Source organism: Sparus aurata, chromosome 11 (genome assembly GCF_900880675.1).
Source record: "Sparus aurata chromosome 11, fSpaAur1.1, whole genome shotgun sequence".
In the NCBI taxonomy this organism is placed as follows: domain Eukaryota; kingdom Metazoa; phylum Chordata; class Actinopteri; order Spariformes; family Sparidae; genus Sparus; species Sparus aurata.
Window position 1 is genome coordinate 27,123,034 of NC_044197.1, and position 17,166 is coordinate 27,140,199.

Consider the following 17,166-nt stretch of genomic DNA (forward strand, 5'->3'; position numbering starts at 1 on the left):
CTAGCACAGCATAACGTGATCCATGGCCTCTACCTGCACAGAATGGAGCACCTCAGAGACTGTGGGAGGGAATGTGTGTGTGTGTGTGTTTATGCTGGTGTAAATGAGGTTAAACCTGAGGTGTTGTCCGACTGCCAGGCCGTGTTATTATCACCATATGGCAGACCTCTCATCAGCGTCTGGCTGTCTGCTCAACAGTCATTCCTTTCCCTCCTTTCATAAAGGTTTTCCATAATGATTACATCCCTGGAATATGTAAGTAGGAAAGGAGTCTTTTCTCTAAATTAGCTGTGATTTTGAACACAGAACTATCATTACAGGATAGTCTGACTTAAAATGTGTAGGTGCTGTAGTTAGTCTTCCACTTAAAAATGGACTTTAGGAGATTCCTGATAGAGGACAAAAGATTCAAAGGTAGTGTAAGGGTGTGTTGGGTTTGGTAGATGTGGAGTTCAAAACTCTCACCGTAGCCGTACTTATCGACTTCTAAATCAGTTTTTGCAGGAAGGAGACTGATAGAGAGAGGGCAAGCTCGTCCATGGTGGAGCTACAGATTCATCCTCATTTGTGCAAGTTCATGGGCTACATACCATAGTGACTTGTTTTTCAAAACGTGTCATGTAACATTCACATTATATTTTGGGAGGTTGAGGGGTCAATGGTGGCGTTACAGCCAAGTAGGCTGCATAGCCAGTGATCACAGCTTGAAACATAGGTGTAAATGTGACACCATTGGATATCTTTAAGGAGACCATGGGAACATTTCCAGCCATGTTTGTTAAACTAAAACACAATCTTTTACTGACCCTTACCAAGTAGTTTTTTTTCTGCCTAAACATAACCAGAACATAGAATAGAAAAAAAAAATGTAAAGATTACCACACATCTGTGGTTTGCAGAAACTCATGGCCAGCATTTATCTGGCAATTGGGTTGTGTCAAAACCAAAATCAATGCACATACAAAGCAGCGAGGGAGCATTTCTGGCTGTGATGAGCTCAACACTTGCTCGCTTGTCAAGTTGTGTTCTGAGACTTTGGAAGCAGGGACAGTTGGTGATGTCTGGGTAAATAACGACCACGAGTTTGACAGCTTTTTTTGAAGCTCTGAATATTTCTCCGGTAATCCTCACTCAAGCTTTGAAACCCCAACAATGGTATTCGGGACAGCACTAGAATCTGCAGGTATTTGTGAATAGAAAAGAGTTTTGTGAGATATTACCTCGCTCCCTGCTTCCTTCCATCCCCAGCATTTGTCTTTACCTTTGTGTGTCACTCACTTTCTGCCTTCCGACAATAAAAACAGAATATTGTTCAATTCCTCCTAGTTCGGAAGGGTTAGCAAAGTATTAATTCCCTGGTGATATTGTCTTTCTGTCAGCGGTAGAGAGGTCTTATCAGTAGAAGCCATCTATCTGACACCAGCTCCCTGAGTGACGCCTGTCACATCTCCCTGCTAGAGCCGAGTCGATATTCAACAAACTGCTCAAAGAGCCCTGGTAGCCGGGAACGAAAATAAACACTGCCCAGTTTTGTATCGAAGCAGAGATTAGATGGAGCTCTGATAATCCAGTGATACAGGCAATACAGAGCGCTGTCACTGCATGTTCCTGTTTCTGTCTCGGACTTGTTCCCCTCCCTGGCTGCCTGACTGCCCCCTCTCCCTCCATTGTTATTTATCACCGACTCCCTCACATGTCGCCCCAATTCTGCCCCAGCTCGATTTTTATCCAGAGGCGATTATTTGCCTTTTTTTCAATTGCATGCTCTTTGTCTCTCTCTTTCGCGCACCCTCCCTCCCTCCCTCCATCACACTCTCCCAGGAGTTTGCGCTCGGCAGACAGTGTAATTTAGATCAATAGCTTGGAGCATCCACCCTGAGCCACGGCATGCTCCTCCACAGTCAGCTGTTGGCTGGAGAGGAGAAGAGAAGAGAAGAAGAGACTAGAAGAGAAAAGATGAGAAGAGAAGAAAAAAGGAGAGGAGAAGAGAGGCTCAAACGAGCGGAGCAAAGATGAAACCTCAAGATTTAGATGCATTATCTCCATAGCTCCAGACTGGAGCAATTCTCTGAGGCTCCTCATGCTTATCTTCCCATTTGGCAACCTGGTCCCGTTGGTCCCCGGGCCTCTTTAGCAGTGATACATGTCGCATCATGAGGAAAACAACAGAAGAGCTAAAATGGCTAATGATGGTTAACACTTTGGGGATATGTGTCACTTAAAAACACACAAACATAAAGAGCTCAGCTGGTGCAGATGTCTATAACACCCATTAGCATAAAGTAATGATGAAAATAGACGGTCATGCAGACACACAGATGGACCAAAGAGTGGCACACAAACAAATAAATATAACAGTCAGACACCATCTCTACGTCCCCGTGGCCGTCCAAGCAGTCGGAATAATTTGGCTGCCTCATTAAGATTTATGTCCACGATCCAAAACCATCTAATTTCCTCTCTGCTTAACATTTATCAAAATGTCAGTTGGCTACAATGTAGCCCGCTGCTTCATAATTCAGTTCAATTCTGAACTGTCACCGGGAAGCTGTAATACACAGCAGTAAATACACGGAGGGCTTGTGTGTCCTGCTCCAGCGCTCTCTGGACGAGTGGTGTTAAGTATTGCTGACTAAATTAGGACGGCGTCAGAGAGGCGTGCAGGGCGAGCTGCATGTTAAGTGAAAACCTGATGTTTTTCGCTGCATCCTCAACAGTAGTCTGTGGTTGTGCGCTGGCTGTGTTCCTCTGTGCGATAAAACACTGAATATTTCAGATTTTGCAGTGACAAAACATCAGCGGGATCACAAATGTTTTCACTAATCACACAGAGCGGCAGCAGCTACAACCTGATCTTCCCCGGAGGCGCCTGCATATAGCGGTTGAAAAGAGATGAATCTCTCTGGACAAAGTGTGCCAGAAAGAAAACAGAGGACAATGAATTGTGGTGATTACTGTTGCGTTTGCTTAATCCATTCCACTTTTTCTACAGTGATTTACAGTGAATCCCCAGGAGTTTCTGCTGTAAACAGCCTTGTACGAGTCTCCTATGGGACTCTTACTGTAACACATTTTTAGTTTCTTTGCTGCTCATTCACTCTATTGTGTGCGGCAACAATAGAGCCTCTATCTCAAAATCAGGATGATATAAGCTACATATTCAATATGGGTAATGGAAATGACTGGTCACTCTGTGGGGTAATGGGATATGTTTTGCGATGGCAATAATGTGCTGAGCTCATAGTACACAGACCCTGAATCTATTGTTCAGCAGCTAGCTTACTTAGTAGTTCAAAGCTCACAGCTCTGTGCCACAGAGCGAGTTAGCAGCAGCTGCAGTGAGAGTCTCATTCAGAGGCTAACCAAAACACAAAGCTCGCAGCTCCTGAGCCAGGCTAACCCAGTTAGCAGGAGGCAAACGCGTCAGCAATGCAGTTACTTTCGAAGTGAGTAGCCTTTTTGGACTGAGGTTTGTTTGTGGTGGGGTTTTTTTTTGTGTTTGTAACATTGTGACAATTGACATTTGAGTTAATTGATGTATCTATCAGACTAAAAAGCTAAGAGATCTTGTGGAAAGTGGCAAGCTGCCGCTACCACTCATCTCCCAGCTGGCCAGTGGGAGCTATGGGGCTGATCCATGTATTTTGGAGCAGTGGTTCTGGACGGAGGTAGTGGGAATTTTTCTTTTGGATACTTTGAAAATTTGGCTTGCTCTTTAATCGGGTTTTTTTTGGGGTTTTTTTGTTGGATGATTCAACTAATCGGTCCTTTAAAATGTAAAAACAAATGAATACATATATATAATAAATCACAATTTCCTCTAACCCAAGGTGGCTGCTTTAGATCAATTGTTTTCATCCAACCAACTGTTCAAAACCAAAGATATTCAGTTGTAAGCCAAGGGAAGAAAATGAATGGAGCTCACTAATTGATCTGCATATGAATTGATTTATCCCATTTGGGAAGCTGGAACCAGACAATCCATGGCATTTTTGCTTGGAAATTACTGAAACACTTATTCTACAAAATAGTTGGTTTATCCGTCAGTCAGTCAATTGTTTTAGCCTGATATACACCTGCTTATTATATTGCATTGCTTATTTTGAACAGTTTGTAAATGTTATACACAGTGTTCTGTGTTATGTATAACTAGCTGTTTCAGTCAGTGCATTGTCTGTTTTTTATGTATTTCTTCACTCTGTTTATGAACATGCTTTGGCGACATGTTTTTTGATCCAAACATTATGCAAATAAAGCCGCAGTGAATTGAACTGAAGAGATAGAGAGACACCTGACACAGCAGTGACATGAATATATCACTCTGCTGTTTCCCCTGTTTTACCCCCCCCCCCCCAGTTTGTGTTATGGTAATAAACTCAATTCCCTGCTGTGACTAAAACTGAGAATTGGTTTAGTGAAAGTACATTATTTTCACAGCCAGGCTGCATTTCAAAAAGTAACAACACGTGACGCTGAAATGCTGAAACAATTATAACCGTCTGTCTCCTGATAAGACCTGTCATTGTCGTCCTTCATAAACAGATTTAGAGCCCGAGCAAAGAGCCATAATGGAGCGGCAGACAGAATATGATAAGGTGATATTGCCCCAGGGAGCTGTCTGGAACAGTAGACTCCTGCAAAGTGGAAACCGCTGTTGAGCGCAGACTCCTCAGATTAAAGACAAGAACATTCAATATTAGCCTACTCAGTGTGGATAAATCAAGCAGTTATTGCTCTCAGGCATGCAGGCGACGAGCGCAGGAATGAGGAGGATTAAGACTGACATAGAGTAAGAAAGAGAGAGGGGGGTTCATGAATGAAAGTTAAGTGTTTCTATAAATGTTTGACCTTGCATTTCATTTATTGATCGCTCGCTTTCTATTTCCACTTATTCAAGCCGTAAACAAATACGCCATTTCATTAAATGTCCCAATCATTAAAGGAGTGCGTCGTTTGAGGAATGCCCAAATTGAAAAAAAAAACTATCTATCTATCTATCTATCTATCTATCTATCTATCTATCTATCTATCTCTCTCTCTCTCTCTCTCTCTCTCTCTCTCTCTGTCAGCAGAAACTCTTCTCTCTCACAACACGTTTGGAAATGCAGACATGGATTCTCCAGTTTGGACCTGCTGGTGTTGGGTCTGTCATTAATTATGTCCTGCTGTCATTTTGCAGCATCATCACTTATGGCGGTGGGTCCTCCTCCCTTTACAGCATATGGATACCTGCGCTCTAATGAGAGAGGGTGACCTCAGTGACACGCTCTCTGTCAGGAACAAAGATGGAAATATTCCACTGAAGCCGCAGCGTTTCCGCTCGCTTTTTGTTTTGATCAATCCAACATGAACCCTCCTCCATGTTCAACACCTCAACGAAATAAGCGAAAAAGTGCTTTCTAATGATTTCCTCAGGCAGGTTTGTCCTTGTTAAGGATGCATTATGGAGGAGGAGGAGGGGGATGCTGACCTTGTAGTGTTTTTGAGGTAACTCGGAAAGAGAATCAAAGTTTCTCAGCGGGAAGTGCACATAAGAGGATTTCTGCATTACCTGGAGTCACTGCGCAGCCATCAAACGCACCATCACCGCAACAAAATCGATTGTTTTTCATTTTCTCAACCCCGTTGCAGGTGTGAGTTCATCCTCCGGCGGGCAGCTTCTTGTGTCTCTGGGAAGTCTGCTGGATGACCAGCACTGGCACCATGTGAAGCTGGAACGGCTCAGCACTCATCTCAACCTCACCGTGGACAAAAACACTCAGCAGGCTCACGTACCGGCTGAGCTCAGCCACTGGGACATTCACCAGGCGAGAGAAACCTTTCAGCACACACAAAAACATGCACATTTTAAAGACGTACTCCTACCAAAATCTCTTTGTAGTCTCACTCTTTATGGAATATTGTATGGTAGCTCTAATCAATTTCAATTCCTGTTAGTTCCCTTTGAAACAAAATGTCTACTGCTTTAGTTGTGATCTAACCATTTGATTATTGAGACAAAAGTTGTGTATGAAGGCATATTGCATATTCTAGTGAGATGTTAATCAACAATTTACGATGATGTTTGATGTTCTTTATGCACCGTTGAAAGCTGTATCTCTGTGAATGAAAAAATAGAAACTTTTTCCAGCAATTTTTTTACCATTGAAGCCTAGAGGTGATGATAGTTCTTGACTCTTTCTTGATTGATATTTTTTTTTTTTACATATATCACATGTGTTATATTTTTGTGCAGCTGAGTCTGGGAGCTGTCCAGAGCCACGGACTGCAGAAGCCCATCCTTTCCAACAGGAACTTCCATGGCTGCCTGGAGAACCTGCTCTACAACGACCTCAACCTGCTCTACCTGGCTAAAAAGAACAACCATCAGGTGTCTGCTGTGGTGAGTTGCTGCGTTGCAGCATCTCTGCGCTTCCAAACGACTTCACAGTCCACGCTGGTTGCAGAGGGATATCAAAACATTAAAAGTGAAAGTATCTGATGTCTCAGCCTGGCCTCGTAGGTGGTGACTCATATTCACTTTCAGCTGTTTTCAGGACTCGTGTTAAGTTACTGCTGGTGAAAACCCAACGTTTCCTGATTGAATGATGACATGACTACATGACAGGGGACTTTCATAGTAAACAGCTTATAGGAATTTAGGGGTGTTTATCATCGTAACAGCCGAGCTTTGTTAGAGGGATTCCTCATCAATAATACCATGCAGTACAGTAGTATAGTATATAGAGAAATATACTTTAAATATCAAAACTAACTGAACTCCATCCAGAAATATAGCTGCTCATTGTCAGATCTTATATATTTTACATATATTGGGATATTTTTGTGTTTCACATGATTGTTTATTCTACGACATATCAGAATTCTTACTTTGCGTTTTGTGATAACTTTTTTTAGTCCCCAAATATCATGCGACGCATTTCAGTAGGCTCTTATTGCATATCCATGCACATGCATATATGCACCCATATCATAACTCATTTTGAGTGGTGTATTGCGGTGTACCATTAGATCAGTGGTTCTCAACCGGTGGGGCCCGCCCCCCTGGGGCGGCGCGGACACTCTCCCGGGGGACGCGAGTATGCTACAGGATGGGAGGGGGGGGGGGGGAATCGGAAAAAGGAAAAAAAAAAAATCACGAAAATTCCCCCCATGTCGAAATGCAAGTGGTTGGACTATTATAACACACAAACAAATCATCCTTCTGGCGACTTTTTTTTGTCAGTAACGACTACCGACAAATCTAGTGACTTTTACTGGTGTTATTAGAGACTTTTTTGGTGTTTGGAGACTCTGACTTGAAAGCACGTATCACTCTGCAGTTACTGTGCTCAACGAGCAGCGGGTGCTGCTGTGAGTCCCTTCCGCGTCCAAAAGCTCTCACAGGCGGTCAGTCTCTCAGTAGCCTCGTGAAGCGGTCCAGTCAGAGCAGAGAGGAGACACACACCACTCCGCGTCCAGGCTGCAAATGAATCGCGGATGCGCATGGCCGGCGCGGCTCCGGCGTACAGAGCGGGGTGTAAATGTACCATATATTACCAAATAGCCTTAGTCGGGTTTCAATTAACCGCAGGGTCCCCTTTAAACGCCGGGTGCAGTTGTATATTTTGATAAATAACCACAGGGGAAACACCTGGAAAACACCCCGACGTAATCATCATGATGTCTACCGTCACGTCTCTTTAGGAGTGGCAGCGCAGCTTTCTGTGTGAATTACATGAATTACAATTACTGCGCTGCCGCTCCTAAATAAATGCCGAGTCTAATTCATTTATTTTTTTTTAAATCAAGGAAGAAGACGTGACCAATGACTTCTTCTTCGCCTTTTTCACGCGTTGTGCTTGCTTTCTGTCAGTCAGTAGGCCTATCACACTGATGATCGCCATGGCTCCGGTGCAGCAAAAAAAATAAAAAGTACGACTTGAAATTCAAACTTTCTGTCGTAAAATACGCAGAGGAAAACTCGGGAGAAACAGCTGCTAAAAGTTTCTCTGTCGACCCCAAGAGAGTGAGAGATTGGCGAAAAAATCAAACTGAGCGTCAGCGTCTGTCCGAGGAGGACAGGACTGCAATGAACCAGCATTGGGGGGGCCCAGCTTGCAAAAGGTTGAGAACATTAGATTATTGTTACTAAGCAATCAGCTTACTGTTGATTAAAGTGGGGCAAAAATTGTAACCATGGACTGAAATTGATGATTGTAATGGATTATTCTGATGACTATTTTCTTGATTAATCTGATTTAAACAATTAGCAAAATAGTTGTCAATTATGTTTCTGTCAATCAACTAATTGATTCATTTAATCATTTCAGCTTGACTCAGCTTGAGCCTATATACCCTAGGGTAAAAATATAAATGTTAATTTTTAAAGTGGAAAAATATATCTACTCAGATGCCTGGTGTGTGTGTATGTGGTGATAGCAGTTAACAAAGACACAAAGTTACTTACTTCCTTATGATCCTTGTTAAGTCCTAAAAAGTGTTGCTTTATAAATCTGTTGATCACACGAGCAATTGACTCTTTTGTCCTGTAGTTTCTCAGTTGTAAACACCCTTTATCGGCATTGCAATCAAACGCCGCCATTCTGAGAAACTTTAGAGCGAGTCGACTGTTTTGTTCACTTGAGACTCTTCGTCCTCTTCCTCCCACTATTTTCTCCTCTCCCCTCATCAGCGTCGCTATTATGCTAACGGTCACTGTCGTGATTATTATTGTCATTAACATTATTTTCATCATCTGTATCATCATCCTCTTTATTTTTCATACCCGCCATCACCCTCATTATTGCCATTAGCATCATCATAATCTCCTTCATTATCATCACCAGTGTCATCACGCGCACACTCCGGAGTAAGAGAGCCCAGAGCAAAAAAATTCTAAAGGAGGGAAGTAGAAAGTTAGAGAAGGAGAAAAACGAATCAGGGTCCGAAGACGAATGAAAATGAGGGAGAAACTGGTACTTTCTGATGCACATTAGTCGTTACGGCAAAACTTATTTAATATGATTTTTATGTTTGCATGATAATGGGAATCAATTCACAATTTGTAGCTCACATTATGCAGTTTAAGAGAGTTCCCTGAATACATTAAAAAATACACTAACTACATCAAATATCCGTTGTGCTGAATATCTTTACCCCCCCATAGGTTATTTTGGTTTTTGTGATGTTTTACGGACATTTCGATCTTGCTAATGCGTCTGTACTTTGGATTGAACTGCTACGCTTCTGAAAGCAATTGTTCTCGTCTGACAGCTTTCTATTTAGGAGATGTGAAACTAATAACAAATGTGGGTGCAACTGCCGTTTGACCCTGATGCTTCAGGTTTTCCGATGATTTTAGCTGCTCAGCTGATATCAATATGTTAATACAGGTGTCCTTTTTCAGAGAGCTGCTGATGAGACCTCTGTGACATCGAGTCAAACCGAGTCAGCCTCCGCAACTAATGAATATTCATGTTTTATTATCTCTTTCGTAATCATTTCTCTCTCTCCCCTCCCGCCTCTCTCTCCCAGGGCAATGTGACCTTTTCATGTGCTGAGCCAGTTTCAGTCTCTGCGACGTTCACCGACGCCCACAGCTTCCTCCAGTTGCCAGGGTTGACGACGTGGTCATCCGGGGTCGTCTCCGTGGCGCTGCAGTTCCGGACGTGGAACAAGGCCGGGCTTCTCTTGACCTTTGACCTCCCGCAGCAGGAGGTCATGGTGTGGCTGTACCTGAGCGAGGCCAGACTCCGCCTACAGATCAGCGGAGGTGGCAGGGCTCAGCTGGACCTCAGCGCAGGTCGGGCCTGTCATAACATCATCAGTTTTTCATTTGTTTTCGTTCTGTTGTAAAACAGAGGTGGAATAACATGTTCTCATAGCTCAGATTTAACCAAGGCTCAAGGCCAAATGGAGAAGTGGCTGTGCTGAGCTCTTATTTACATTCAGATGTAGACGAACACTAAATCAAAAGGAAAAGACGTGATACGGTGGCTCTGTTACGCTGTGGAGGGCTTCTTGCTGACGTGGTTTGGGATTGGAGTGGTATCTTCCAGGATGACACTGCCGCTTCCCATATGGCAGTGAATGGTATGATGTAAATCATATGGTACGGCCTCCCCAGTTCCCAGCACAATGTTTTTCGCTATAACCAATGAAACTGGCTACACCAGGTACAAGAGTAGTGCGTAAGTGGTGTATATTTGTCAAGGAGACCCACTTTACAAGTGTAAAAATACACAAAACTTCAATTGATATTTTTTAAGTATGCACAAGGTGCCAGTAAACAGGAAATGACTCTAGCTGGCTTCTACTTTGGGATCTTTATCACCCTGCCACATTTAACTTTCAACTGATGGTTGCTTAGTAACTATATCTAGCTTGCCGTGGTCTGTAATTATAAACCAACCCAGACGACACAATCCCAAAAATGAAAGTGACTTGTGACTCACAAAACTTGACTTTTTTGTGTGCTGCAGGTGTAGCCACCAAAAAAAACAAATATATATTCTTCTGCAGATACGTGACGTGACCAATAAAGCCAGAGCTTAAATCTGTAAGTTCAAAGTGTAATCTCCATGCAAGGCCCACATGCTAAGTCTCTTGGGCTTTGAACCACATGTCAGGTTTGTTGGTTAGTCAGCAGCATTACACAAAAACAGCTTAACAGATTTCTATGAAACTTGGATGCAGGATGGGTCTTGGTGCAAAACCACAGCCACTTTTGGTGCGGATCCTGATAAAAGAATGGATTCAGGAATTTTTTTCTCACTTTCTTTAATATTGCGCAATTGTTTCGTTTTGGACATTTTTGTTTATTTCTCAGAGAACAATGCATGGGTCTTGATATAAAAACTTTCCCATATACAGGTGGCCGGTATCTATGAGTGAGTGCAATTTGATGTGGATCCTAATTAACATCGTTAATTATTCCACATCACAATGGAGATCATGATTCCATCTGTAGCGTTTTGTTTTCCTTGTGGTTGGTTGTGACAGATCTGTTGACAGCTTCCCCGTGCTACAATCTGTAATATAATGCCTGTCAATGTTTTTGTCCTTTTCCAGTTTTTGTAGATATTCTATAACCTTCGTTTTTCGTTGCTACTGGTAGAATCTCTGGTAGGTGAGAGAAATAACACCAGTACACATTGAAGAGGACAGAAGCCTCAACATTGAGGTGTACAGAAAACCTACACACACAGATCAGTACTTGCTGTTCGACTCTCATCACCCACCGGAGCTCAAGCTGTGGGGCATCAGAATCTTAAACCATCGGGCTGTGACCGTGTCCACCAAGACAGAGGGGAAGGAGAAGAAACAGAAGTACATCAGGGGAGCACTTAAAACCTGTAGCTACCCAAACTGGACCTCTGTCAAAACCACTAAAAGATCCAGAACATATAGAGAGGATGCGATGAGAAAAAGTAACAACATCTTCATTCCTTATGTAGCAGGAACATCTGAGAAAGTAACATCATATCCCGGTTTACTTCAAACCTACCAACGCGCTGAGGCGGAAACTTTATGATGTCCATTCAAAGGACCAAACACCCGAGCTTAAACGGAGTAATGTCGTTTATGCTGTTCAGTGCCGCCAGGACAGAAGGAGGAGGCAAAGACATTACTTATCACCCACTTACAATGCTGTACTGAGTTCGCTCCCCAGACAGCTTGACAGTGATTCACAACCGGGCTCACCTAGCCCTAGGAGCCCACATTAACGCCTGCTGGGTCAACAACCCACAAGTGGCCCTAATGACTCTGAATCTCAGCGCTCGCATGTGTCCTTAACGACTCTGTAAGGACACTCCCACACAGAGTTTAAAAGCCTATCACTCCCCTCCGGTTAGTTAGAACTGAAGAAGCCTCTTGGATGAGAGGTGAAACCGTCTACAAAAAAAAATGAACTCCAGTTACCTACGATACAGCACGCAGAACTCAGACTCATCCATTATCTTATCTCAGCAAGGCTAAAGCACCATTGAGGTTAATGAACTAAATAACAAACTCATGATCATGATTTACAGCCTAACTCAAACAACAAAGAGCATAAAATCAATCATAGGTCACAGGAAAGGTTTAAATGTTCACAGACTAAGATGGTTTGGTCAGTTTTGCATGAATTCGTGTCTGTGTGAATACAGGCTCAGGTCTGAACGATGGTCAGTGGCATTCTGTGGAGCTGAACTCGCGAGAGGATCAACTGAGCATCACGGTGGACAAAGACGAAGGAGCCACCGCTCACGTCAGCATCCCACTTCCTCTGACCGCAGACAGTCAGCTCTTCTTCGGCGGTAAGAAGACGCGTCAGAGTGCATGCATCATGTGTATGGTCCCTGTCAGTTTCTTGTGTGTTTCGGCGTGCGTCTTCGACGAAAAGCCTTCTCTTGTCAAATATGTTAAATTGCAATTGGAAGTGTTTTGCTGTGAAAGTTGAAAACTGCTGACATGGACGTTCAGGACTGGTTAAAATTCATGGAGGTACTCCGGTAATAATTATCATCTCCAGATCTCCTTTGGAGGTTTAGTGCCACCCAGAGAGGGATGAAGTCATAAAGCTGCTTCGTCTCTCCCTCCCCGCTCCCTCCTCCTCGTCCTCTTCCCTCTCACTTTCTTTGACGTCTCCTTTCTTCTTGTGATATTTCTCCTCTACTTCGTCCTGCCTCTTTACCAGTTTCCTGTTTGCTTCCTGCTCTTCTGTCCTTGATGTATTCCTCTCTCAGCAATCACCTTCCTTTTTAATTTCCTCCTCTCCCGTCTCTGCAGTGATTCTGTTATGTTCTCACTCCCACCAGTCTACGCACACACTTGTACACTCACACACAAATAAAGTGTGTAGATAGATACAAGTCGCATGATAGTTCACCTGTAAGACTGTAGAATCAGAGACTTACACTGGTTCTGATTTAGATTGAAATCATACTGTAACAGCCCCAGTCCTATGACTCAGTGCAATAACACCAGATTTCAAAAACGTCCTCCATGTGTCATTGTGGCTGTCAAAAGGAAAACAGCTACAACAAAATTTTTCTTTTGAGCTCCCAAAATTTGAGGCGACATTAAACAGTGACTCATCTTTCCTCCCACCTCTGCTGGGAGGTGTCGAACTGTGCGCCTGATGGGTTGACTGTAATTAGAGCAATGCGGAGCCTGGAGCAGAAACGCTGTGTTTGGCCACAAAATGCCACCATCCAGGATCAACCTCTAGCACATATCACAGATGGATGAGACACGGAGCTCATTTACATGCTTTGGCAAAGAGTGGTTTGAATGACAGCCACCTCAGGTCTGCCTATGCCATCATTACATTGAGGAGTGATGGAGTAGAGACAGAAGCGCCCCTAACTTAAAAATAGCAAAAGAATTTGTAGATTCTGCAGTAATCGTGGGATAATAAGCCTCTTGCCTAAATTGAATTTGAACATGCAAGTCTCAGCAGCCATCCAGGTAATGCCCCCTGGGCAGTTATTTGATCAGGTCCCTGTCTAAATGAATGGGGATAGCATGTCTGGCAATAGTCCACACATTCTGTGAGTAACATAAATAGTAGAAGTGCTTTCTTTTGTAAAAAAGACTTCTACTAAAGGTAGAAGTACTGATTCAACTTCTTTGTTGTCTGAAATGTACTCAAAGTATCAAGTCAGTAGTTTCCCTCTGAAAGACATTTCTGCCAGCCATTTCTATGCAAAGCTAGCTTTGACCTCATATCAATCATATTGATATAATTCAAAGAAGCAGTAGAATTTGTCCGAGCCATTATGGAATGATGCAAAATAAGAATAATCAATCCACCCCAAATGCATTAAAACTATAGTACCAATTCTGTTTTGAAAATATAATGAGTAGAACATACAGAAATTTGTGGTCAAATGTGGGAGGTAAAGTAAAAAGTCGTCAGAAAAATAAATACTTAAAGAGGTCATATAATGCTAATTTCCAGGTTCATGCTTTTATTTGGGGTTCTGGTAGAATAGGTTTACATACTTTACATAATTTTTAATTATTTTTTTTCTCGTATGGCGCACTACTACAGCATCCCTTTTCACACTGTATCTTGAACGCCCCGATTTAGCAACAGAGTGAGACATCTTGCCTCTGTTCAATCTTTGGTAAGAGTTGAGCATGCGCATTACTTAACGGGCAGGATGTAGCCAGTCAGAGGCAGAGTAGGGCGGGTAATGCCGAGCAAGGTAGTGTGATCTAAAATCACAAACAGCAACTGTGTGTCTGCTGACTGATTGGAGTGTATATATGTTATAATTAATATATAAATATATTTAAAAAAAAAAAAAAAAAAAAAAAATATATATATATATATATATATAAAACACCTGTTACATAGTGACGCACACGTGGCTTTTTCACTTTGCAGAACTTTTACATGCACAAAAATATATTTTCTTGACCCAAAAGCTTTGGTCACGTTTTCATAAGACCTATAATAAATTCAGATTTGAGGAACTTGAGCTGTAGAAATCTGAAAACTGAAGACTGCCATGATATATATTTTCTTTACAAGTGGATGTAAACATTTGACCATGACTCTATACAACAATAATATACTATATATTGATTAAAAGACCATTAATGGACCAAAATTATTCAGAGGCCCACCTGAGTTGAAAATTATGACTTGCCAGCTGTTGCTGTAAATTACTTTACAAGTACTTTTATGTTTACCCTAAAAAGAAAATGGAATCATTATACTCACCCCCACGCAGATTCAATGTGGGCTGAAGTTTTGCAGTCTGCAAACATTTCTGGAGATTCAAACCAAACCGTGTTTAACATTATCTAACCTAAAATAATAACAACCTAAATACATGGGAACCTTTTTAATCTTAAAGAAAAGAAACAAAAACAACATACAACTACGTAGATTTTCATTGCTGGTTAATCTGTCAATATCTTGATTTATGGATTATTAGTTCTGTCCACAACCAAAAGGTAGGCTCTAGAAAACATTCACATTTGCTGGAATCAGAGAAGACTTTTTCCTCCCCCTAAAACTTTACTTTAACTGGCTGAACAACGATTCGTCGAGATCATTGATTAAGAGTCGTGTGTTTCTGTCTTCAGGTTGTCCTGTTCAGGAGGGCAGTCAGGAGTGCAGGAACCCCTTCAGGGTGTTTCAGGGCTGTATGCGTCTGTTGACTCTGGATAACCAACCTGTTGACCTGATCAAGGTGCAACAAAGGCTGCTGGGAAACTACAGCCACTTACAGATCGACATGTGCGGCATCATTGACAGGTTAGTGTCCCGAAATGCCATCTAAACTGCTTTCTTCACTACTGTCAAACCCCCACATCCCACAGGAGTGTCAATGTGACGCCACACACTCTGATGTACAAGTTTTGTGTCACCACTTCTATTTTTGTCTACTTCTATTTCCTCTGCTTTGAGTGTTGTTTTGGTTCAAAGTGAGTCATAATTGGATTTATGAAAACAGTGATAGGAATGCATACTCAGTTTTTGATTTAATTACTCCTGGTTTGGACCACAGAAAATAAAAATCATAGTTTGAAATTGTTTAAAAATCATATTATCATACATTATGCAGACACAGTTTCTCTGTTTTCCTTCTCAGTGAGACACACAGATGGAAAATCTGTTTCATGGGTTGCTGTTTACTTTGAAGTCGAGTTGAGTACCCAAGTACGGATAGAAGCAGGGGCTGTAGATGTTCTCAAGCTACTTTTGTTGACTCAACAAGGCTCATTAACCAAACATTGGGAATGTCACTCTGTTCTCTAGCTGACATGAGGACAGTGCAGTATGCTGCGCTCATACACACATTTTTCTCCACAACCTGGAAACTACCAAGACTCTTGGCGCTGATTAAACACAGATACCATGTGAATCCATCGACCATACACTGTTGACTCACAAACCTTGTTAGAAGCTGGAACCAACTGGACATAAACAGACATAAACAAAACAAACGTTTTGGACATTTAAAAAATGTGATTTCACAATCATGATAATGTTTTCAAGGAAAAGAGATACTCTTATTGAGGACCTTTCTACAAGCTCTGTAGATGTATTTTTATTTTTTTTTATAAATGATTTGTCTATGTAAAAATGTCATTGATATGGCCTTTGAGTTAAAGGTAAAGGTAAAACGACTTTTTAAATCTTCAACCAACACCATGGCGAGGAACTGCTAATTATAGGAATGCACACACTTGACGGCAAAATACAGTTATATGTATATATGTATATAAGTCATATGGTGATAATGTTTGTAGTTATTCATATCGCGGTGGGGGGGGGGATGGCATATGACAGTTTTTTCTTGTTATCATGCAGCCCTAACATTAAGTCAGTATTCAATACTGCATAGCATGTTTAATCTACAGCTGAATATAGTCTCCAAAAGATGCACTTTATACTTTCACTTTTTTGTGTTCATGAAAGTGCTGATAAAAATATCCATTTTCAATAGTAACAAATGGGCTTGGGTGAAGATACACATAGACAAATAAGTCATAGCCATACTCAATAGCAATCAGACCACAACTCACCCAGGGTATAATCAATCTGCCAAACAGACAGACGGAGGGCACTGATTGGCTGTCTGATACTTTGGACAGCTCCCTTTGCTGCTGACTAACTGCAGGATCAGGACCATGGAGAGCGCCGCAGTCTGGACTCTCCGCTCAGACCCCGCTGCATGTTCAGGCATATTTATATAGACGTGTGCAGTGTGCATAGTCTTGATGACTGTGTCGTGAGGTTTTAGGCATGGCACGGAAATCCAGACAGGCAGAAGTAAAATGCTGAGGTGAAAGAAAAATGAATCTTCACCACCTTACATCATGATTAAAGGGATGTCAAAATATAATCTGACGGTTTGCTGACTAACTTTTTACAAGAAAAATTCAGAAGGAGGATAAATTCTTATAATCCACACTCCACCTTATGTAAGTTTACAAATCTGAGCCTTCTCTGTGGGGCGGCTAAATCACTTGTTTATAGCACGGGAAGAAAAATCCCCCCCCTGAGGTACAGGAGAAATCAGGGATTGAAAAGAAGCACCAACAGCCATCTAGTAATCCAAAACTCCTATTTTTAGTTACTTAACAAGGTGGCTACATCTCCTTAGGAGAGACTTTCTGTGTGGGTTAAGTGGATTAATTACCACTGAGAGGCAAACATGTATATATTTGACTTAAGGT

General features: G+C 42.0%; 1 protein-coding gene across 1 annotated transcript in view; it reads left to right on the forward strand.

The window, feature by feature from the left end:
* Positions 1-17,166, forward strand: part of LOC115592007 (contactin-associated protein-like 4) — a 117,791-nt gene that overhangs the window by 51,372 nt on the left and 49,253 nt on the right. Inside the window, exons 6-10 of the mRNA XM_030434465.1 lie at positions 5,632-5,807; positions 6,236-6,382; positions 9,517-9,784; positions 12,132-12,281; positions 15,067-15,238. Of these exons, the coding sequence (XP_030290325.1) occupies positions 5,632-5,807; positions 6,236-6,382; positions 9,517-9,784; positions 12,132-12,281; positions 15,067-15,238 (913 nt within the window). The remainder of the gene's footprint in view (positions 1-5,631; positions 5,808-6,235; positions 6,383-9,516; positions 9,785-12,131; positions 12,282-15,066; positions 15,239-17,166) is intronic.